General features: G+C 41.8%; 2 protein-coding genes across 2 annotated transcripts; both read right to left on the reverse strand.

Annotated features, from left to right (window-relative positions):
- Positions 1-2,172: 2,172 nt before the first annotated feature.
- borcs5 (BLOC-1 related complex subunit 5) lies at positions 2,173-6,317 on the reverse strand. Its single transcript, XM_075470489.1, has 4 exons — positions 5,863-6,317; positions 5,452-5,595; positions 3,848-4,005; positions 2,173-3,628 (listed from the first exon to the last, which is right to left on the reverse strand). Exons 1-4 carry the CDS (start codon positions 5,918-5,920, stop codon positions 3,395-3,397), a joined length of 594 nt encoding a protein of 197 aa, XP_075326604.1. The 5' UTR covers positions 5,921-6,317; the 3' UTR covers positions 2,173-3,394.
- On the reverse strand, positions 2,173-22,492 carry smc1b (structural maintenance of chromosomes 1B). The gene is made up of 26 exons (XM_075470488.1): positions 22,384-22,492; positions 21,821-22,009; positions 21,023-21,135; positions 20,002-20,205; positions 18,279-18,517; positions 17,868-18,126; positions 17,584-17,724; positions 17,393-17,475; positions 16,852-17,059; positions 16,314-16,499; positions 16,046-16,237; positions 15,762-15,908; positions 15,441-15,578; positions 15,069-15,185; positions 12,576-12,682; positions 12,247-12,388; positions 11,887-12,032; positions 11,531-11,684; positions 11,268-11,366; positions 11,023-11,179; positions 10,174-10,328; positions 9,661-9,812; positions 7,666-7,735; positions 7,290-7,400; positions 7,113-7,202; positions 2,173-3,001 (listed from the first exon to the last, which is right to left on the reverse strand). The coding sequence occupies exons 1-26, from the start codon at positions 22,490-22,492 to the stop codon at positions 2,912-2,914; spliced, it is 3,798 nt and encodes a 1,265-aa protein (XP_075326603.1). The 3' UTR covers positions 2,173-2,911.
- Positions 22,493-22,836: the final 344 nt, after the last annotated feature.

The raw sequence follows: 22,836 nt of genomic DNA on the forward strand, positions 1-22,836 counted from the left end.
GTCATTTTACAGGATGAAAGTCAATAGAGTCAATACCGGTAATCATCTAACGGATGGCTCTGCCTTCCCTCCAGCTTCTGTATTTACAGCTCAGGGTCAACTGGTCTGCTTGAGGAGGCGTGTGGAAGGATATAGAAGGCATAGTTATAGTTTCCTGGGTCTGATAAAGCCTTTTTCATGGTTATTTACTTGAGTCATGCTAATCCACTAAGTATAAAGACATGTTAACGAAGATATTTGGTGGAAATAAATGCTTGACGAGCCCGACAACGCCAATAAAACACAACTAATCACTGTCGTCACCGTCTAATGACTGTGCAGATTGACCAGAAGAAGTAAAGTGTTGCATCTTTCAAAAGTTCGGTAACACAGTTCTCAGTATTGACTTCACTTCTTTAACCCTCCCCCCCCCCTCCTTTTTATTTTACTAAAAGGACTAAAATAATTAAATCAATTGTCTTAGGTGGTGACTCATTTCCAGGTCATCAGTTAATCATCCCCAATCACAAGAGATGCCGAAATCCTGCCAGATAAGAATCCGTGGCAGGGACTGGATGCCGTTTTTGTTTACACAAAATGAATTATTATTAAACTCTTTGCTGAGACGGTTAGTTACGGCATCGTTTCCTCAACAGGTTTGAAAATTTCACTCGATGAATTAAATGAACTCCCACTGGGTTACACAGAATTTCACACAGAAGTGTTTTAATCATCTGAATTTTTCACATTTCTCTTACATGTAGTCTGGATATAAACCAAAAAGACAAAAATTCCTCTCTTCCCGCAGAGAAACTACCAGCATCAGTCTGCACTTCGACCTGAAAGATGTCTGGGATAAGAAGCTGAGACCTATTTTCATGTTTCTAATTTTGTGTGTGCAAAACAGGAAGGAGTGAGGCCGCAAACCAGCCTTTGATTTATATTCAAATGAGAAGTATACAGGGGAAATTGGATTTCTCTTTCATTTCAGAGAATGAATTTCCTGGCGGCAGATAGTACTGAATCATCTTGTGGCGTTAATATCCAGCTCTGAGCATCCGGAGCTGCTCTTCATTACAAAAGCGCTGAGAAACTTTCACACCTCCTCGCCACAGAATGCAGCAACAATTTCCATTTAAAGCTCCTCCGTTCAAACAATACCCCCAAGGCTATTTAAGACATTTTCACCCATTTTAATTTACACATGAAAGCCGATAATATATCAAAGAGGGTTCTACTTTAAATTCAAGAGAAAACTTGTCTCTGCTTTGTGTCCCACATGTTAACGAAGCGGGTTAATTCTGCACCGCAAAGCAAGCCAGAGGGAGGAGGATCCTTTTGGAGGTGTAATTGGGATCTGGATGTTTACACACTGATGAAAAATTCAACACACACACACAACAATTCTAAATCAGCCTGCAATGGTTCAAGTGGGGAAAGAAAATATCCAATTATTCCAGAGAGGAATACCATACGAGATAAGTCTTTTCTGGGCAAAAGCCAATAATCCCCAACTCTGATGTGCTCTTTAAGTTTTGTACGCATGTGATGTAAAGCTGAAGTCATGCAGCAGCAGCAGCACCCCCCTCCCCCCTCCCCTTATAAAGTTTGGCAACCTCAATCATAATGCAATCTTTTCCGAAATAAAGGCTGTTACGTGTAAATTGAAGCGCATGTTCGGCTGAGCTGAGAGTTTGCGTAAATGAAAGCAGGTGTGTGTTCAGGCGGCTGAAAATCTGACAGGTGTGACTCCTCCGACACAAAGTGAGCACCCTCCCACCCAAATGCACATCAGCGTGACGCTCCATTTCTTCCACGTTGACTGAAAGAGCTCCGTTTATGGAACATGAAGAAACCAGACTGTTTGGCGCCACCTAGTGGATCAACACGCCCACGTCGGCGTGCAGCAATAATGGCATTTTCCCCTTTTATTTAACATTTACTCTTTTGGCTTCAACAGCATCTGACAAGGCAGTTTGAAATGTGTGTTGTTGTTTTATTTTAAACAAAGTTTGGAGAGTTCTGCTGCCATCAAATGCGACATAAGTGAATGAAAAGTTTATGGCGCCTACAAACTGTAAAACATAATAATAAAACCAAGCTTGTGATGCGTCTTCAATAAAGAAATGATGCCTTCCATAACCTCAGCACGATATGGCAGGATGAGCAAAATGATGGATATGTGGAAAATGCTGAGTTTCCACTTGTGTGGGCGGAGATTTTATATTTCACACAAAACTGCGACTGTCCCCTTTCAATGTAAACAGTGAGGCTTCTGATACGATACAAAAGATGAAGCAGGGAAGTCAACAACATCTTGTAAAAGATCAAAAACAAGGCAATTCTTTAACTACCACTTCACTTTTATTATTTGTTGGGCAGCTCTGTGGATGTGTAGACAAGCAAATAAAATGAATTAAACAATCTGATCTAAAATTGAGGTTTGGACAGACACCTCTGACGGATCTAAAGTGATTTACCTCTACCTCGGCATCCGAATTCTGTACCAATCTCATAAAAACCTGAAGCGTCGCAGTCTGAGGCTTCCAAATAAAGTGAAACAAATCCCGTTCCCTGCACACAAGACTCGGGTTAACAAAGTTTCTCATTTTACGTCCGCGCGCCTCGTGTCCATGATTTGTCCTGGTTCTCTCTGTGAAAATCTTCATAAGCATATCCCAAAATGGCACACTCGTGCTGGAACTGAAAGCAGTCAATGTGCACACAAGCAGTTCTCAGACTGGATTTTTCAACAATAAAGCAAGGTAGACAGTGAGGGAGCGAGACCAATTTCAGGACCACAGGCGACGGCGGTTTGTAATGCGAGGTGCACGATCAAAAATGAGCCTATTCCAAAGTCCTGGAGCAGAGCTCGTGTTTCGGGAGGGGTCCACAAATCTCCAGAACAGCCGTTTTACACGTTTTCAGGCACTCAGATCTGCACCGAGAGCACACGTCTGTTGATTCTCTTCGTATGGATTAACAAAGCTGTCGTGGGCTCAGAGACCACCAGTTTGTCTTCCTGGAGTCACACTATTCATGCACCTCCGCATAAGCTGATCACTGCAGTAACAGAGCTGCTCCGGGGTCAATAGCAGAGGGTTATGATTGATTCGTGCAGCCTGTGGGAATAAATATGTCTGTTGAGTGGGGTGTTATTGATTATTGCTATGTGAGCTCAGCAAACCTACCTGCAATAAATAAAAGAGCTAAAAAACCCCTGTTGATCTGAAGAGCTGACCGAAGCAGTCTCAAGCATTTGCATTCATGCACCTCGTCTACAATTCATCAGCCACACTTCAACAGCTGAAGGCTTTCTTCAAGCATCCTAAGATTCCCCGCAGCCGGACAGACTGTCCCCTGCTCCCGCACAGACGACACAACCAGGCAGCTGGGTTTGTTTTTTTCCGACAAGCTATTTGGCAGCAGGTTCCCCGTCGGGCCTCATGCTGAAAGGCTCCAGGCGCTCGCTCTCGGGCAGCATGTTGTTGAGGCGCTCCATCAGCGGCACCGTCTGGTCGATGCCCATCTGGATGCGTCTCAGGATCATGGACATCTCGTTGACCTTCTGGATCTGCTCGGCATACTTGGCGTAGCGTTTCTGGCGCTCCTGCATTATGCTGAACAAGGTTTCCACTGACAAATCCAACTACAGAGAAACAGAACCAAGGGAGACGAAAGGTTCAGCACTTGTCTGGCAACAAAAGGTCAGCTGCGAAACCACAAATACAGTACTTATGCTCGTAGTTTCTATCACTATTAAGCATGCAGATGAAACTCTTCACATCCTCCAGAACCGGTCAAAGGTTGGTGTTAGCAATAAGGCTCAGTGTAAGCTAACCCCCTCAGGCTGTGGCTGAAATCTGACCTCTTTAATCCTTTTGACGAGGGCGTTCTGGTCGAAAGCCACGGCCTCGGCGCACTGGTGCAGGTGGTCCTGGTATCGGACGCAGAGCTGCAGAACCTGAGCTGCGTCCAGCCTCTCCAGACACACGCTGCTGGGTGACGTCTGGCCGCTCAGCACTCCTGTGGAGAGATGTCGGACATATTGGATCCAAGTAACACTTCGCTAAAGCGTAGCACTTTTGTAATTACGGCAATTAGCCACGCCAAGGAGGCACCCATCCTGCTATTTCAGGAGGGCGCCAACACAGGGAATTTGGCTCATCATCCACTTTCCAACACAGTGCTAATGGGTTTCAGCAGCAATCAGCCACACTACACGGAATGTGAAAATAGAACATTGGAGAGCGGAAAATTGGAAATTTGGATCAAACTTTCAGCATGTGAAAAAAAACTGAAATAATGGAAGTAAGAGAAAGTATCTGAAAACCTACAGAAGCTGACCACAGAAATTGAAACATTGTTAGCCTATTTAAATCTGAACATCTGGAGGCCGACCGCAATGGGGTCTTCCTCTGGCATTATTTTCTATAATTTGTTTAGATACTGCAGCGATGCCTTGCCAGAGTGTTGTGCGTGATGCGCTATGAAAATGGGAAAAAAAACAACAATGTGGACTGCAACAATGAAGTACAAATACAGTTAAAAAAGTGAAGTCAGCCAGCTCATCCCAGTGTTAAAGTAATGCCGTTCTTTAGTCATTAATGGTACGGGTGCATTTTATGGTGAAAGTGCCCCCCCCCCCCCCTCTAATGTAAGAAGCAGCAAAGATAATAACTTTGTTCATACTTATTACACAGCCTGCTGTGTGGATCCACTATGCTGAGGACCCACAGACTGCATATTAGTTTAACGAGTAAAGCTTATTAAATGGGTGCACAATGCCAAATGCACTTGCTAATCTAATCAAATGAGACAAGTTAAATTCATGGTAGGAGCGACTTCCTCCTGCCCAGCCTTCCACAGCTGCTGTTGATCTGCAACAATATCAATGTGACTAAATATTTCTTGTCTTGCGATGGTTCACTCAAACTTAACAATCAAATCGAAATGTTTTAAGAAGACATAAACAACGTGGCATTGGTGAGGATAGCTGAACAGTGTTTTCTGGTTTTCCACCAGCAGTGCTTTCCTGTTGAAGATCCCCAGTCCATGTAAACGCATGTTGATCTGTAACATCAGCAGCATGGCAGTTTGATTGGCACAGTTATTGGCAGTGTTATCTTTTTTCTGATAATTGGCCCAGCATGCTTTGACATCAACCGACTGTTTAATCTGTATACCAAGAATTTCATCTGTAATAAATCTAAATATATATTAGTGTGTTGTAAAAGGCATTTTGTGTTCTGCTTGTATCAGTGAAAGATCTCTTTCCGATCTACTAATTTAGCTGGTGCTCTAAATCAGTCTTAAAACATTCAAGCATGTCCTGCACATATTACACACTGAGACAGAGATGCACACGTTGACACTGGAGTGGGAACTCTGATAGACTGCATGTACCCAGTTATTACTGCTCATTAAAGAACATCGAGGTGTGAGAGAGCAGCAGGGAGACGGTAAGCGTGCCTTTCAGAAGCGGCTGAAACGTGGGTATCTCTTGCAGCTTGATGACATCAGGATCGTTGTGGATGTTCCGCATTGACTGAGTGCCTTGGGCCACAACCACAATATCATCCATCTTTGCCTTCTGCCTTGCTGGGGATGGCACCGCTGCAATCACACACACAAAAAAAACAAAAACATGCAGAGCTTAGTTCAGCTCAATCTGGCGTCAAATCTCAAGAAAAGTGATGTCCTGCTGTTAAAAGAAACAAGAAATTGACAGTAGGACCTCCACTTCTGACACGGTAGTGAGTTATAAGATGCATCTTTCATGCTGCATTCTGCAAATGTGACTAAGCAGACACCAGCTATTGAATAAAATGCAAGTTTAACTGGTTAACTCATATAAAGCCAAACCATGGAGGGCAATCTTACCCGATGAGCTGTAGTCAGAGTGTTTGTGCTCCGCATCTCCGCTCTGCTCGGCTCCCATGGTGCTAACGCTGGGCTAGCAAGCTAGCTGTAAACTTTAGTCAACTCTTCCAGAGTACAGCTCAAGGAAATGGCTCCCAGATGGTAACTAGTTTCTAAAGACTTCATACAATATTTCAAAACTGACTAACAGACTGACTACGAAAAAAAAAAAAAAAGACAGGGACTTGTAAGCCGTCTGCTTCCGAGCGACGCTGCTACACCAGCTAAGCTTTGGTGTAAATTGCCCTTCTGACTCACTACTCTGAAGCTACTAGTCTTGAATAAAAAAATCCAGGCGGTAAGGTATATTACCTAAAACAGAGACAATTGCACAAAAAATAAATCAATCGAGTTCTGTTCCCGAAGTAGCTTCCGTAAATAATGGTCCTTGTCTGTATTCAGGTGGTAACAGTACTGCCCCCTGCTGCTCCGGAAGTGTCATTACATACAAAGCAAAGCTGCATCGCCGAGATCCACCAAGACATTTCTGGTAGGACTCCTCATTTTCCTTTCCTTTTTATTTTCTTATGAAGGACTGTTATCATGGCCATATGAATAGATAACGTAATAACACAGACAATTAGCTTACTCAATCTATAAATGGGGCTAGTTTTGAAGAACATAGGATCTTTAAATAGATACATTTTAAACTGAGACCACCACGGGGCAAAACAAAAAAAGCACACAGTTTCTTCAGCTAAGTGTTTTTAATAAACATTGCTAATTCTGAAAAGTAAAATGTGTATACAAAACACTTTAGACAAGAACATGTTATCATACTAACATTCAGCAACTTTTAAGACCTCCCCTTGAGAATAAACACATTCAAAAACACGAGAAAAGCTCTCTTGAAATGCTGTAATATGTGGCTGTGGTATTTTAAACTGTACATGGTTTATTTCTTTAATCGCTCAGTCCTGTTATTGACTAAACTTGCCAGAATTTAAACATGTGGGAAATTCAAACTTCCCAACCAGCTCTTAAATTGGCTTGCAAATCCAAAAAAAGCATCCAGTGATAGCTTGAGCTTTAAACTGTTAACCCAGAGAAACAAGTAAGTGAATTAGAAAAATCAGAACAGAAGTTTTAAACACAACTACGAAGAGATAAAAACAGGAAGAAAAATGGCCAATAACCATAAATAACTGGAAACAAATGATGGCTTCAGGAAGCTGATACACTAACTCCTATCCTTGGTCTGCTCTGGTCACCCTGTCGTCCTGTTTCCCAGTGTCCTCTTCCACCAGAGGGTACGGACTCAGGTCTAAGGTCAGAATGCGGCTGAACATGCATCCATCAAACTGTGAAGAAGACAACACCACAGTGACAACATTGCCAAAAAGCAAAGAAACAGACGTTCAGCTTGTAAAAAAAAAAAAGTTCCTTGCATCTGAAAAGACTCCCTGCAGGGCGTCGGCCTTGGAGAAAAACTCCTCCTTCAGGGAGATGACAATGATCTGCATGTTCTGCCTGGACTCCTCTCTGATGAAGCTGGTAACCTGGAGGAGACGAAACAAAGTATTCACAGATGGAATCCTTAACACAGCACCTACCCTGACACACAAGTAGAGCCTTTTAAATGATGCATGGAGAACTTCATCTGTATTTCTCTCCACATGGACAGTTTAAGCCCAGTTTTTGCTCCCTTTTAACCTAGTTTTTAAACTCAACCCCTGAGGAGCATGATGTAACTGTTGGCTTTTATTGTGATTGATCCCTCAAAAAAAATGTGGGCTGCTGCAGGTGAAAAGGATGCAATCTTACCTTGCCAATGTTGGTGTTGTCCAGAGCTGCATCCACCTCATCCAAGATGAAGAAAGGAGCAGGTCGGTAGCTTTGGGGGGAGGGGACAAAACAGCTCAGACCCTGTTACCCAGCAATTTGTCAGGGCTGCAACTATGGTAACAGTCTCAACTAAAGTTAAGTAACAGGAAAAGGGATTAAAACAATTTTCGCTCAGTGGAGGTGCATGAATATTTTCATTTTCATTCAGGACTAATTAGTTAAGTAGTTTCAAAACCCAAGAAAGAAAAAAGGAGCTGAAGGGTTTCAGGTGAGCTGTCGAGTGTCTCTTGAGTGGTTTATTGAACTGATGATTGAGCAGAAGATGAAAGGCCTTTTAAATAAAACATTTCAAAGATATTTCACGATGTGTGATGCATGTGTTCGTCAGGTACAAGCTGAGCAGAACTTGCTTGACTTCTCCTCACTTAGCAACTTTATTAAAGAAGAAAAAGCAACCACCTTATGTGTAACGACAAACTGTGGCTGAATTCAGTAGAAGGGTGTAGCCAGAACAGCCGTGCAAGCTGCAACTCTGTTAAAGGCAGGGTAGGGGATCTTTTTCTGGAACATTTTTTTACACATTTCTTGAAATACTCTTCACACCCTCATTGCAACCAATTAACCAATTAAAAGTTTTGACACAAATATGAAAAGTTTTAGTGGCCTCTAGAACGTACAATCTAGGAAAAACAGTATCCAATCATTGTGAACGGACTGTTCACAATGATTGGATTCTGATGCCGTCTATCAAACTGCAATCTGCTCCTCCCCCCGTGCGCGTACCCTGCTCCATGAACGAATTACGCGTCCAGAAGCTTGGCAGGAAGCTAAACTAGAGCCAGCTTGGCTAGCACCTAGCATTATTAAACGTATAGTTATCATATACTAAATACTAAATACGGCAACGATCGATGCTTGCTGTCAGAACAGCGCTCGTGCACCTTCGTGCTTGTGCGCGTTCATGTACTCTTGAGGCGTGTCTTCGGGGGGAAAGTGAAGAAAAGGGTTGGGACTTTTTACCTGTGTATTTTCAAAATCCAGCTTCGCTGGACTCAAAATCCAGGATCTCCTACCCTACCTTTAACTAGTACTGCCCCAATGCAAAGTGTTTCTGGTTGTCAAACAGTTGCAATTTAAAACAAGAAGTCGACTAATAGTTGACTCATGAAATATATTTGGCAAACGACTCATTCAACAAATCTTTCAGCCAATCCCAGCTAACACAGGGCAAGAGGCAGAGCCCACCCTGAACCGGTTGCCAGTTCAAACCAAGTTTTTGATCTTTTACAAGCTGAAATAGAGAAATCTGCTACTACATAGTCCCGTAAAGCTCCTGGATTCAGCCTTATACCTGTCTCGGTCTCACAAACACACAGATTATATCCCCTCCTCCTCTTTTAATACACATGAGACCAAAGTACGATCACAGTCTCATATATGCCCTTGTTGTCATTTGAATGAATCTTACATTGCCATTCAGCCACAAAATAACGGGATATGAATTTTGCTTTGTGTCCCGCAAACAATCAAATCAAATCAAATCAAATCAAATTTATTTATATAGCACATTTCATGTACAAACAATTCAAAATGCTTTACATAAAATAAAAGCATTGCAGCAGGGAGTGGAAGAAGCATTAAAAATACATAAAAGAATATAAAGAGAAACAAATAAAATCATTTAAATTAATTTAAAAACAAGCAACAGTCTGGATAAGTTAAAAGATACCGTGCAGCTTTCATGCAGACACATGAGAAAAGAAATGTTTTTAACCTGGATTTAAAAATGTCTCCATTTGGTGAAAGTTTAATCTCCACTGGCAGTTTGTTCCACTTGTTTGCAGCAACAACTAAAATGTTATTAAATGATTAATTGTAAGTGTATTCCACTCATAATCTGATGCTGCTATAAGAAAAGAATATATCTAATGTGCCGTGCTCTACTTTAGCGTCTCATTGTAAGTGCAGCGTTACCTGTGTATGGCGAATAGTAAGGCCAGAGCAGCGATGGCCTTTTCTCCACCAGACAGATTGTCCATGGACATGAAGCGCTTTCCTGGTGCCACACAGTTGTAGTTGATGCCACCCAAGTAGGGTTCGTCTGCATTCTCAGCACTCAGAATGGCCTGGAGGACAAAAAAAGTGTTCAGAAATATTACGTTCATGCATAATGTCTTCTGAAAGGCTATACAAATGTAATGAAAATGTGAGATAGCACTCAGTCATTTCTTACTACTTGCCACATACTATATTAAACTATCCATTATTCTTACATCCTCTGGCTATACCAGGAGTTCAGAAATATTGGACGCTGCCTCCAAAGACGGTTATTAAACTCTATCGTCTTTCAACTAACGTCAAATAAATTTTAAGTTACAAATCTTTTTACAAATACTGCACTAAAGAGGGAGAGAATACGCCCACGAATACGTAGAAAACTGAGAAAAATGTCAGTGTGTTTTAATATCGCCGAATCTTTTGTCCCACCTGAGCGCTGCTGTTCCTGCATATTCTTTTGTAGAGTTGATCGATTACAACAGACACGTGCTCGAAACACCGGCTGAAGAGATGGAAGCGCTGGGCTTTGACTTTTTCAAACTCCTGACTGCACTTCCTGGCTGCTCTCGTGCTGGCATCAAAGGCTGAGTGAGGCAGAGGGAGCTCAACTGTCAGTCACACTGCTGCACTTTTCCTAATGAAACTTTAAAAAAACAACATGCTGCAATCCAAAGAGGAATAAAGACTAAAATATATATATATATATATATATATATATATATATATATATACATACACATATATATATATATACACACTCACACACACACAAATATATCTAGATATATATATGAACCAGGAATGCAAACAAGGGCACAAGCAGATGTAAAAATCCAAAACAAAAAGCTCACTGCAGAGAGAGGACCAATGGCTAAAGCTAAACGCCTGATTGAAAGGAATTCTCTAATGGAGGTAAGACATTTCTATTGTAAGGTAAAAGTTCACAGAAAGTTCTTTAAATGCATCACTATCTATAAAATTTCTCATTCAGAAAATCCATGAAATCTATCGCAGGAGAAGCTGATCTGACAGGGAGTTTCCTACAATTACGTTAGTTAAAGGGACATGACGCACAACCTGTGGGGCAGAGGAAAAGCTCTGACAGGATCTGTCCTGCCGGCTGAATAGAATCTGTCTGCTGAATGCAGGTCAGTCACCTGAATGTGACAGAAACCTCCTGTCCTGATAAATAATCAAGCAGCGGAGATGAAAGAACATATAGTTCACCAAACAAGAATTTCCTTTTGAAATGAAAAAGCCACAGATCAAACAAGTTACCTTCCATCACACCCTGTAACTTGTCCTTCACCTCCCTCATTTTCTCCACAGCCTTTAGGTTGGGTGCGGTGGTGCGATGGAGCACTCCTTCTAAAGAGGAGACTGACTCCTTCAGCTTCTCCAGGTGGGCCTTTATCTCCTTCTCATTCTGCAGATTCTGCCAACGCACATTGATACAGCGTGAGTATAAGGAGCAGAGAGACGGAAGAATAAAAATGAGGATGCGACTTGATTTGATGCGTCACCCTGAACTCTGAGTCCAGCTCAGAGTAGTCGATGACCAGCTGAGCTTCTCTCTCATAGATGTTCATGGTGGCTGAAGTACTTTCTGACTCTGTGTCCAGCTGCACAGACCAGACAGATCGACCATCAGGAAAGACTGAACTCTCTTTTCATTACTTTTGCACGACCCTTTCAGCTCTAATTCATCTCTAGAACTTTTCCAAATTGTACAGGTGGTGAAATGGTTAGTCATTCAGCTTTAATTCCACATGTTTACGTGTCCTACCTGAACCTCACTGATTTCGTTCAAGCTCCCTGACAGCAGAATGATGGGCAGGTCCTGGATTTTACAGGCCAGAAGAAAGTTGTGTCGAGCCAGGCGTTTCTGCTCCAAGGCAGTTTCTGTGGACATCACCTCCCGCTGAAGCTTCACCAGCTCGCTGAGAGAAAAAAAGAGAAAAAATCATCTCACACATTCAACGGCTTTGTTAGAAAATTTACAGACAAAATGTTTCTCATGCTCAGCAAAGGAGAAATCTCTATGCTCTGCATTGTAAGCCAATTACTATTGTGATAGTAAAGATTCAACAACAGCACCAGACCAGTGCCGGTGTTACAACTGTGGTCATTTAAAAGTTTTACTTGTCAATGTCTTGAAGGGTTTGAGTGTTCCGGTCCAGCTCAGCTTTGACAGCAGCCACCTGACTTTTTTTAGAGAGTAGCTGGTTCTTCAGCTCCTGCAGCTTATTCTCACCCTCCAGCACTGCATCCAACAGCTTCTTCTCGTCCTGCAGGGGAAACACGGGGGGTGGATGAGTTTGTAGGGGCCAAACAGACCAAAAAGGCCACACGTTTGTCTTTGATTTTCCAGTGGAAAATCCTGTTTCTTAAAAACTGATGTCGCTGTTCTAATATTTCATCCATCGCAAAATTACACGAAGCAGCTTGACAGCGGTAAACCGTTTCACATCAACATTTACAGTTAAAGCCTGAGGTTATTACCTCCATCCTCTCAACCATGGTTCTTTCCTCCTCACTAATGGCATCCTCCATTTTGCGAAGCTTCTTCCTCTCCTTTTCCAGCTGGTTTTCTTCATATTCAAGCTGTGCATTCAGGCGAGCACACTGACTTTCAAACTCCAGCCTCAATGGAGATATATCATCGTTAGAGCAGCAAAACAAAATGAATTCATAGTGTAAATGTACTCAGTTCCCTCAATAAACAAAAGTACAGTATCTTGCGAGATCTAATGGAAAACGACAGGTGAGGACTTGTATGTGGCCAATGAAAATATTTCTATTCCATAAAAAGCTGAGTGTGACAGTTGTACCGTTTCTTGTCGAGCTCCGACTGCTGTTTCAAATGCTCCTGCTCGTATTCTCTGATGGTGTCCACACCAATGTCAGCACAGAAGTCAGAAAACACCAAGTCTTCCATCTAAACACACACAGCATCTGTACTGTTATCTGAGTGGAACCAGCCACGGGACAAGCACCAAAACTGCAGCTGACAGTCATAGATTTGCCTTTACCTTCCTTGTAGACTTGTTCGGTAGAGCGGTACTAAATTTGTACCGGGGTACTGAGGCATTTAAAACGGTGCTATACTGTGCTTGGCTGAGACTGGTATTTATTTATCTATTTTTTTACGTCGCCATGTGACGTCACAGCATTGTATTTTGAGCAGAGGCGAGCGAGTGAGCGAGCAGCGACAGAGAGCAATAAAGTAGAGAAAGAGAGAGAGAGACAGAGCAGGGACAGAATGGCAGCTGCTGCAACCTTCACCACGCTGCAACACGTAGATTAACCAGGTGCGCGAAGTGCGTTATGGAATTAATTCGGCTGAAGCCATTAACACCGAAGCACCACTGTGCAAACGGTGTTACAAAACATGTCTGGCCAAGGGTGCAAACACTTCCAACTTGGCAAAACACTTTAAGGACAAGCACCCAGACCTGCAAGTTCAGAGAACGACAGGTGATAACTTACAGGAAAAAAGCCACATTCAGTGCTAAAAGCAAGCAACGCCAGCCCCCTTCACTCTCCACTGAAGTAGCTCTGGAAAAAAAATTAAAGCTGCATTGCAATTAGCTACCACTTTCTCTGGTATAAATAGCCTTTTATTTTGTATTTATTTTAAAATTGTGTTGTCTGTGCATTAGAAAAGCCTGTCTTTATGTTGGTTTATTTCATCTACTGATGCATGGTTATAGTTCTAAGATTTTCTATTAAAATAGAGTCAATAAGGACATTTTTGTGTTCTCTTTTTATTTGGAAAAGTATGGAAATACTGTACATGTTGGCACCGGTATCGATACCAAAATGTTGGTGTCGTAACAACACTACTTTCTTTATAAACATACTATTTCAAAACACAGTTGTGTTCCTATGTTGGTTGCGTTACTACTCTCGTTATTTGACAGCAGCGTGGTGGTAACATTAGTTTCACTGGGCTCAGTATTTAACATGGTTCACAACAAGCTATACTTTACTATGCGTCACATTTAACAGAAATTAAATCTACTGTGCGAAGAGGCTAAGCTAGCTGTCACCTTTCTGAGTAAATGCATGGCCTGATACACATCATAGAGACTGTGACTGAGTGTTTTTACAATGGAAAATCTGTGTAGACAAGTCCTTAGATGCATATATTTATGCTCTCGGTGTAGTTTTAAGAGCTAAGTCTTCCGACATGAAACCAGAGTCTTGCATTTTGAGACATGAAGTGAGACCTTTGGGCCTCGCAGGACTTCCGTCTGCTCCTTGACAGACTGGATCCACAATCTTCTTCTGCTCTTCTGCAAAGGGGTACAATCCCCTTAGAATTTTGAACAATCTCCATCCATCTTTTTAGGTGACTGGATATCTATTTACCAGATTGAGTTCTGCCCTCTGCCCCTAGTAGCACACACACATCTGTCATGACAAATTACAGAAACACATCTAGCAGGTGAAGTATAACACCTTATTATTTTATCTTTTTCTTGTGTTGGAGAAAGTACGTAGCATAAAACTGATGTTGGATGATTTTCACCTATGTTCCAATAACGGGTGGGCCGAAAAACAAATTCCCAGCAGCATTTAGCTTTAAAAAAATAAATAAAATTAATCTCATTAATGATGCCCTAATTTTTCACTCATTTTAGAGCCTTTTTATAGGGCCCCCCCATAGTACCTTTTTTTTGAGGCATTGTATAGCTGGAAATAGAAGAGTACTTCAATTTGCCATGTATTGTTGTGCACCGACTTCACCTCCTCCAGTTGAGAAACACTTGACTGCGCTGCTGTGGACAGACAGCCACACAGCTCCTGCCCTCACTAGCAGGCGACAGTTGAGTTTAAAGCTCAACGCTGCTGCCAGCACAAATCTAACATTTTATTGTTTTATTGTTGTCAGAGCTCCAGAGGAAGACAACTTAGTTGCATTTTATGACCACTTTTAATGACAACGTGACAACAAGGTACACCAGTGTGACTTGAAAATATAGTATGTGTCAGGTGTTACTCTTTTTCGCCACCATATATCTTGTGAAACACTCTGATGGAGCCTTGTTTATTGGAAACATTTCATATCTCCTAATTTGTCATTTTTCCCTCTGCGATATCAAAGGTTGTATTGAATATCAGGTACTTTCCTTGGTATCCATTAAAAAACTAACTAAATAATTCAAGCATTGTGACAATCATCAGCAGAGGTGGAGCATGGCTTCATTTAAGAAGTAATTCTTTTTGTCTTGCCTAGCACTGGCAGAGGATAACTGTCATTCATTATTTTTCAATAAAAAACTATTTGAAATGCAGACATGCTGACAGCTCTGCAGTACCTGGTCAATCTGGTGTCTAATCTTCTTCATCTCTTCATTCTTTGCCTCCAGGCTCTCCTGCTGCATCTGAATCTGATAGTCCAGGTTTGCTAATTCGCTCTCCAAACGAGAGATCTCCTGAAATCAGTCAGCAAAGACGGTAGAGACAAAGTGAGTACCGAGTAACAAACACATGCAGATTAATCTCTGCACCTGTATCACCATAAGGTTTTATGAAAAGGTTTATCGGCATCTCTTTTTATTGTGCCTTGGAGTTTGAATGAATGTGACACATGGAAGGCTTCAGCAGAGTTAACTGTAAACGTACAGCAGGGCACTGTCAAAGGTCTAAATCGTGATGTCAACATTAAGGTCAGAGTTCTGTGGCCCTACCGCTTGGCATCTGGGGATGGTTTTCTTCTGAAGGTTTTCCAGATCAGTTTTGGAATATTTGAGGCGGGTCTGAGCACCCTGAGCCTCAGCAACTGTCTGTTTTAGGTCTGACTCCTTCCTCTTGAGCCTCATTAAATCCTGTCATGGAGCCAAAACAAAAGCGGGTGTGCTTTAGCCAACGAAATGATTCAGCAATAAATCTGCAGTATATCTGACAGAATACAACCACTAATAAACAGAGCTGTCTGTAAGCAGAGCTGTGATCAGTGAAATCGTAACTAAAGTTTCTGTCATTTTTTTAGATATTGACTGGTGGCTCACCCGCAACTCGGCAATCAGCCGATCCTTGCGTTCCTTCAGCTGCAACACTTCTTTCTCATCCCAGCAGCGAGCTTTGGTCCGCAAATAACTGGAACCTCCGGAGATCACACCTGATGTTTTAAACAGTGTCCCATCCAGGGTTACTGTCTGGAGGAAAAACAATTCCTTAATACGTCTGTTTTCATTTTAATCCATACACACAAAGAAAAATTTGATTTCTTGTGGGTTTTTTTTTTTTTTTTTTTTTCTCAAATTGAGCCATTTTTTGTTCTAAGCAAATTTACCCTCAAGCGTTCCTCTCTGTCAAAGGCCACACTTCTGGCGTCTTTGATGGTTTCACACACTAAGGCATTGCCACAGACATACTGCACAGCTTTTCTCAGCTGCGCAGCACCTGTCGCCGCATTAACCTGTACAACATCGACCACCATTTTGGCACTAGGAATCTCTCTCAGTCGCTCATTCAGAGGATGAACCTGTGCAGAGACGGTTATCAGTGATACACATATGTGCGAAAAGGTCAGTTTGTCCGGGGAAATGGTTTCAACTTACAACCAAGTAGTCGATGGGCAGGAATGTCTCTGGTTCGGCTCGCTCCTCCTTGATAAAGCTGATGCAGTCACGGGCTACTTTCTCAGATGTCACCACAATGGCATTCATGTTGCTGCCAAACAACTTGGTGACAGCCAGCTGGTACTTCTTATGGATAGGGCTGCACAGGTCAGACAGTCGGCCATACTGGGAAAGGAAATACACCGATCTGATGAAAGGTTTAATGAACCTCCAACAGCAGTCAGAAATGGATACTTGACACCAACAAATAATTGGCTAGCTCATAAAAAACATCTTTTAAATATCACTACTTGTGCAGTGAGATCTCATAAGTAGCACAGAAGTATCTTTAAAGAAATGTATTACCAGCATATTAGTCCAAACCATTGACCTGGGACATTTTTTATTGATTGGTGACTTGCAAAAAAGCTCTTATTCTCTAAGGAAAAAAAAAACATTTTATCTGTGTGAATTACAGCCATCTTTCATCAAACCAAATTAGCAGGAGTTGAAGGATATTACTGATTCTCATTCTTACCACAGCTTCTGGATAGAGTCTGCAGAGCTTCTCGAGCAGCTCTCTGCGCCGCAGTTGGCGTTTGCTCTCGTGGCTGTCCAGACGAGCGTTCCCCAGCTCCTCCATGACCTGGCCCAGCTCCTGGTTCACCTCCTGGCTGCGCTGAGAGACGTGCTGAAGCTCGGCACTGAGGCTCTCCTCCCGCTGACGGTAATCCTCAAGGCACGATCTGATCATTTATTCAAATTTGCAGTTAGCTTTCAGTGGCACATGTAACTGTATAACAGTTGGGTCTAAAGTGGAAAACACGGCTGAAGCATCAACTTGTGCACATAGCCTGCGTAATATAAATTTTGTCATTTGCACCAATCTGTGAGAGTCCGCCAGGTTTCTCTGCAGCTGACCACACACAGCCCAAAAATTTTCAACCTACGACTAAGACTGTGGGAACCCAATAAGGACGGACAAGCACAACAACAATATGGAGTATCTTCTTAAGAGAATCTCTGCAGAACTGTTATCATCCACACCTCTAAAAAGCCTCACTGTAAGAGTTACTTACTTGCAGGTCTTGGTGTACTCCTCCAGTTTCTCTGCTCTGCTTGTCAAATCTTCCAGGTGACTTTGACTGTTTCTGATGCCAATCTTTAATGTGAAATGCAGGTAATAATATGCATGAGATGAATGTGTTAAACCTCTGCCTTCTCAGCTCAAAGGACTCGTAGTGTTAGCTACTCTGAAATGTAACAGTACCTCCACTTCCTTCTTTCTGCGCTGGTCAAAAGCCATCTTTTCACAGTCCACTCTCACCTCCCAGTGTAGCTTCTCTGCCTGCTGGCTGAGAACAGCCCCCTGCTTCCGGGCCAACTCCTTCAGCTCCTTGTATTGCTCTAACTGGAACACAAACAGACACTGATGTTATAAATGTATTCCTGCTTTCAAGGTATCTGCAGGTCGGACAATCGGGGTGGGAAAAAAAACATTTATGCAAACACGAGTTGATTTTCAACCTTTGCTCATATTTAATGTAACCTCACCTGATCCTTGTCCAACTCGATGTCTCTTCCCCCTGCAGTCCCCTCCGCCTGAACCTTCTTCTCATAATTTTTCCAGGTCCTCTCAAGTTCAGCCTTCTCCTGCCGACCCTCTGCCAGATCCTGCTCTTTATTAACCAACAGCTTCCTACTCTTTCTTAAAGCATGATGGATCTCCTCAGCCTTCTTCGTGTGATGAGTGGTGTTCACTTTGGCTTTGATGTACTGAGACCGAGACTGGGAAAGGATGTGTTCCTGGCCACTGTGCGGCAGAGTGAAAGTAGACCAGAACATTCAGGTTAAAAGCAGATATTCTGACATAGTTTATTACAATTGTGAGATTAAAAACTAGATGCTTCAAGTAACAGTGACAAAGCCCTTAAAGGTTCAAGCCACACAAAAAGACCAACACACCGAATCTCTTTATCGATGTGCTGCTGTTCTCTACTGAGGCGGCCATGTTCTTTCTTGTGGGCTTTGACCGTCTGCTCCCAGTTGACCAGTTTATTGTTCTTAGCTGCTGCAGCGTGCTGCCTCTTCTTCAGCGTGTCACTGATAGCGCTGATGCCTCTCTCATTATGGTAAAGCTCAGCTAGACTTAGCTGCAGATGGTGTTGATGAAGGTCGTCAATCAATGCCTGGTATCTCTGGGCCTGGAAGTGGGGCGGGTGGGAAAACAAATTACAGCATCTAAACCACAGCGTGATTAATGCAGCCCATGAAACCATTTGTGTGATCACACACAAGTCCAAAAGTTTGTGTGTGCTATTACAGTGGTTTTCAAAGTGGGGGCCGCCTCAGAAAATTGGAGGGAAGATAAGAAAAAAGTGCAAAAATAGAATCTAAATTCTTTTAAACATCATTATAAAAAAATACGGATGCTACAGTTTGCGCAAGTTCTCAAGCTGCTCTGCTCCTCAAGCTAGCGTGTAGGTAGCTAGCCAAAATGGACAGATTTTTAACAAGCGAGAGACTGAAGGAACAGACCAACAGCCCTGCTGTGGAAGACACTGCTGCAAAAAACCTAAGAACTGGCCAACTAAAATCAGAAAGTATGAGGCAGCATACATTAAGTTTAACTTTACAGCCATACAGAAAAATGGCCACGATTGCCCAAAATGTCTGTCTAGAGACCCTCTCAAATGAGTGTTTAAAACCTTCGAAACTGACGGGCCCTGAAGGCATCATTTTTACCCTCTAACACATTGCTCGTGCTAAAATACCTCACACAATTGGAGAGGATTTGATTCTACCAGGTACCTAAAGACATTGTCCGAGAATTGCTCGGTGAGGATGCTGCCAAAAAAAATCGATGCTGTCCCACTCTCTGATAACACTGCGAGCCGACGGATTGGTGACATGGCCCAGGACGTATCTGCTCAGCTTTTGGAGCAGGTGAGAGCCAGCGAATACTTCGCACTTCAGCTGGATGAGAGCAAAGATGTATCCAATGAGACCAACTGCTTGTGTATATTAGATTTATTTACCAGGAAAGATTTGTGAAGGAAATACTATTTTGTAAAGCACTTGAAAGAAGAACCGCTGGAAAATAATTTTTTCAAGTTTTGGACGATTACATCGAGGCTAACGGATGAAAACATGTTGGTTAATAATATCCCTATGCTAAACAAATGTAATAATTATTGAATAGTGAATAAAAGAAAGAAAATACATTCAAAAAGTTGATGTTTCTTTACATATTCTGTAAAAAAAGTTTGGGAACCCCTGTGCAATTCTATTGTTGTTATTACCGATCGAGAAACTAAACTTTGTACTATTCAAAGGAACAATATCAGTGTGGGGAGGTAGCGGCCTAAAAGAACAGCGCTCAGGGAAACTCAAACACAGAGCAAACTGGAGGAGAGTGGAAGATGAGTTTTAAATCGAAAAAGAATTGTAGTGAGGACTTAGTTGTCCTCACTTAGTCTCACACTGCTGCACTCAGTGTGTTAAGAGGCATAGTAAACTACACACACACACTGAAATGGAAGGCAAAGGATATGAAAGAAACTTTTACAGAAATAAGTGAAAATCTAAAATCAAATCAAGTATCAGGTGACTTCAACGATGTTGATGTTCATTCATCTACAGCAGGGCAGACACAAAGATGTGAATCTTATCTTACACGTTATCTTACCTCTATTTTTTCCTGGGACACCTGTTTCCTCTCTACAGTGGCTGATTTTTTCTTGTTGAAGTGAAACTGTGTGTCCTCTTTAGCTTTGAGCAGGGCCTCTTTCTTCTTGTGGTATTCCGCAGCATACTGCTTGGACTGACTGATGCACTCCAGCATCTTGGTTCGCTCCTTTGGGTCCTTCAAAGCAATGGATTCCACTGCCCCCTGGTGAAATCCACACAGAATAACAATTCTGTGAGGCATTTAGTCCAACTTGCTTTCACCAGCTGAGCCTATTTCTAAAACACCACCATCAGATAATGTCATTTATTTAAGCTGTGATCTGCTGCTATTCATGTCATTCTTAATATCTATATCTATTTCAACCTGTTATAGCACTGTTTAATTAATCTTTTTTAACTATGATAATTCATTTCGGTTAAACACGGCACCTGTTATTAAGGATATTTAAATCTTTATCATGCGTTTCATGTTAAAACAGAGATGTACAGTGGTTAGGCATGTTGCTCCCTAGCCCAGTTTGAATCTCAGCTCAGTTTGTATGTTTCCTGGTTTATTCCCACGTTTATTTGGTGACTGTAAACAAAGACAGAAGTGTGGGAGAGCACTGTCGCGTCTGCCCCATCTCAGATGACTTTCCACATCACTTCCATTTATTTATTTTTTTAAATCAATGAAAGATGTTGAGAGTGAATTCATTATGGATCATTGCAAATACATTGCTTGGAAAGTGCCAAGCAGTTGCAAAGAAAAACAAAAGAAAACAGAAATTCTGTTTCTTTATGATAAAAAAGGTGCATCAAGATGCAAAATTATCATTCCACTATCAAATCACAGCCCAGTCAATCCCAATGGAATCAAATTGAGAGGTACCTCGAGATTTCCACCTTAAGTGTTAGTCCTGTGAAAGCTGGACCACATATCCAAGGCGCACCCTTTCTCCCTCTGACCCGTTAACCTGAATCGGACTGAGTTGGTGCGGTGGATGGACGGATTTAAGTGTAACAGCCTTGTGTTTTACCTGGAACACCAAACAGTTCTGAGCTTTGGTCACAATGCCAATCTTCTCCAGCTCCTCGATGTATGTAGCAAACGCAACATGAACACCATTGATGCGATATTCAGAGGAATCCCCTGGGGATACAAAAAAAAAAGTTGAGGATATTCAACATACACTAAAAGACAAACCCCCCACGAGACCCAGAGCTATCTGCTGCTGTACCAATCAGACTTCTCAGTCATTTCTTTCACGATGTGTGAGACAACTTAAATCATTCTCTACACTCCATGACTTATTCATTCACTCAGTTACAGCTTTTTTTTGGTAAGTAATATAGAGTAACTACATTTGTATTTTTTGATATGCAGTTTTGTTGCATAATGACAAATTGAAACATGAATCTTCAGACATATTAGAGAAAAAAAGAAAACAATTCATTCAAAACTGGGAAGCAAACTTCAACTCTGAGAACTGCACAATAAGAAACATGAGCTGTTTACAGCTCAGAGGACAGTTCCATTTCCATGTAAAATATACCTAATTAAACCATCTTTTGAGCCACGCTGTCAATAACTTGCTAAAATGTGGAAGTACAGTGTAGAACGTGCTTATGACCAATTTTTCTTTTAACTGCAGTAATTATTTGGTGGTAACCATGTTCTTCTTCAGGTGATACTAAGCTAATTTCACATTACATGCTGAATACGTCATGCAGTCAACTTCTTTTACTAGAAAATGTATTTTCCTTGCACACACTGCAGCTTTAATAAAAAAAAATTAAATATCGTGACATTAATAGATATCCAATGTAAAACTAACCAGTGATTGTCCGGCAGAAGACAGTCTCTCGGTCCTCGTCGCTACAGTACCGCATGGCCACGCGGGCGCTGCTGGACACCGGTTGACCGATGTGGGCTCCGTGTATCAGGTCTCTCAGGTGCTTTACTCGGAGGGAGGCGGCCCGCTCCCCCATGGCAAAGCTCATGGCGTCCATCACATTGGACTTACCTAGGGTTATTTACGTCTTCGGTATATATCTGAATAACTCTTCAACTTACAATAATGTGTTATTAACTTCAATACCTAAGCAACAACAATCACAAGCTACCAAGCTAAATTTAGCTTTGTAAATTAAGCTAACTGATAATAAAGTCATACTCCAGTTTTATACAAAGAAGAATGATATTGGAGCTCTTTTGTATCCCAACATTTACAGGACTTTGATCCATATTTTTATACATATTCAGACCTCACAAAAATAAAAGTATTGCCTCAAGTAGGGTAGTCATTTCGGATTAATTCAACCAAGCTATCAATTTTGGTTAGCTAAAAAGTTAGCTAATTTTCTAATTAGCTAAGTTAAGTATTTAAAGTTCACTTACCGGAGCCATTAGGGCCAATTATACAGTTAAACTGCATGAATGGACCAATAACTTTCTTCCCTCGCCATGACTTGAAGTTTTCAATGTCAATTTGTTTAAGATAACCCATCTTAATCTAACCGCGGGAGGCGCATGTAGCAGCTACTCTGCAACTGTAAGTGTCCAAGCGGAAATACTGGACTCGGAGGGCATAGTAGCAAAGGCGGGAAAAAAAAAATACAATTTAGAAAGCGGTTTTAAACCAAGTTAATGGGTGTGTCACACTAAACATCACCTACAAATAACTGCAAATGCTTACGTTCTTAAGTTCTCTGTTCAAGTATATTTTTAAAAAAATGGTCAAGTGAGGCCTATCAGTGGAAATACATATTAGATTCCTTTGGCAAGCTCTTTGGTGGTGATTAAAATATTCTAAGCTTATTGCAAACCTTTTTTTTTTCTCATTTTCTTGGC

Source organism: Odontesthes bonariensis, chromosome 7, assembly GCF_027942865.1.
Source record: "Odontesthes bonariensis isolate fOdoBon6 chromosome 7, fOdoBon6.hap1, whole genome shotgun sequence".
Classification (NCBI taxonomy): Eukaryota; Metazoa; Chordata; class Actinopteri; order Atheriniformes; family Atherinopsidae; genus Odontesthes; species Odontesthes bonariensis.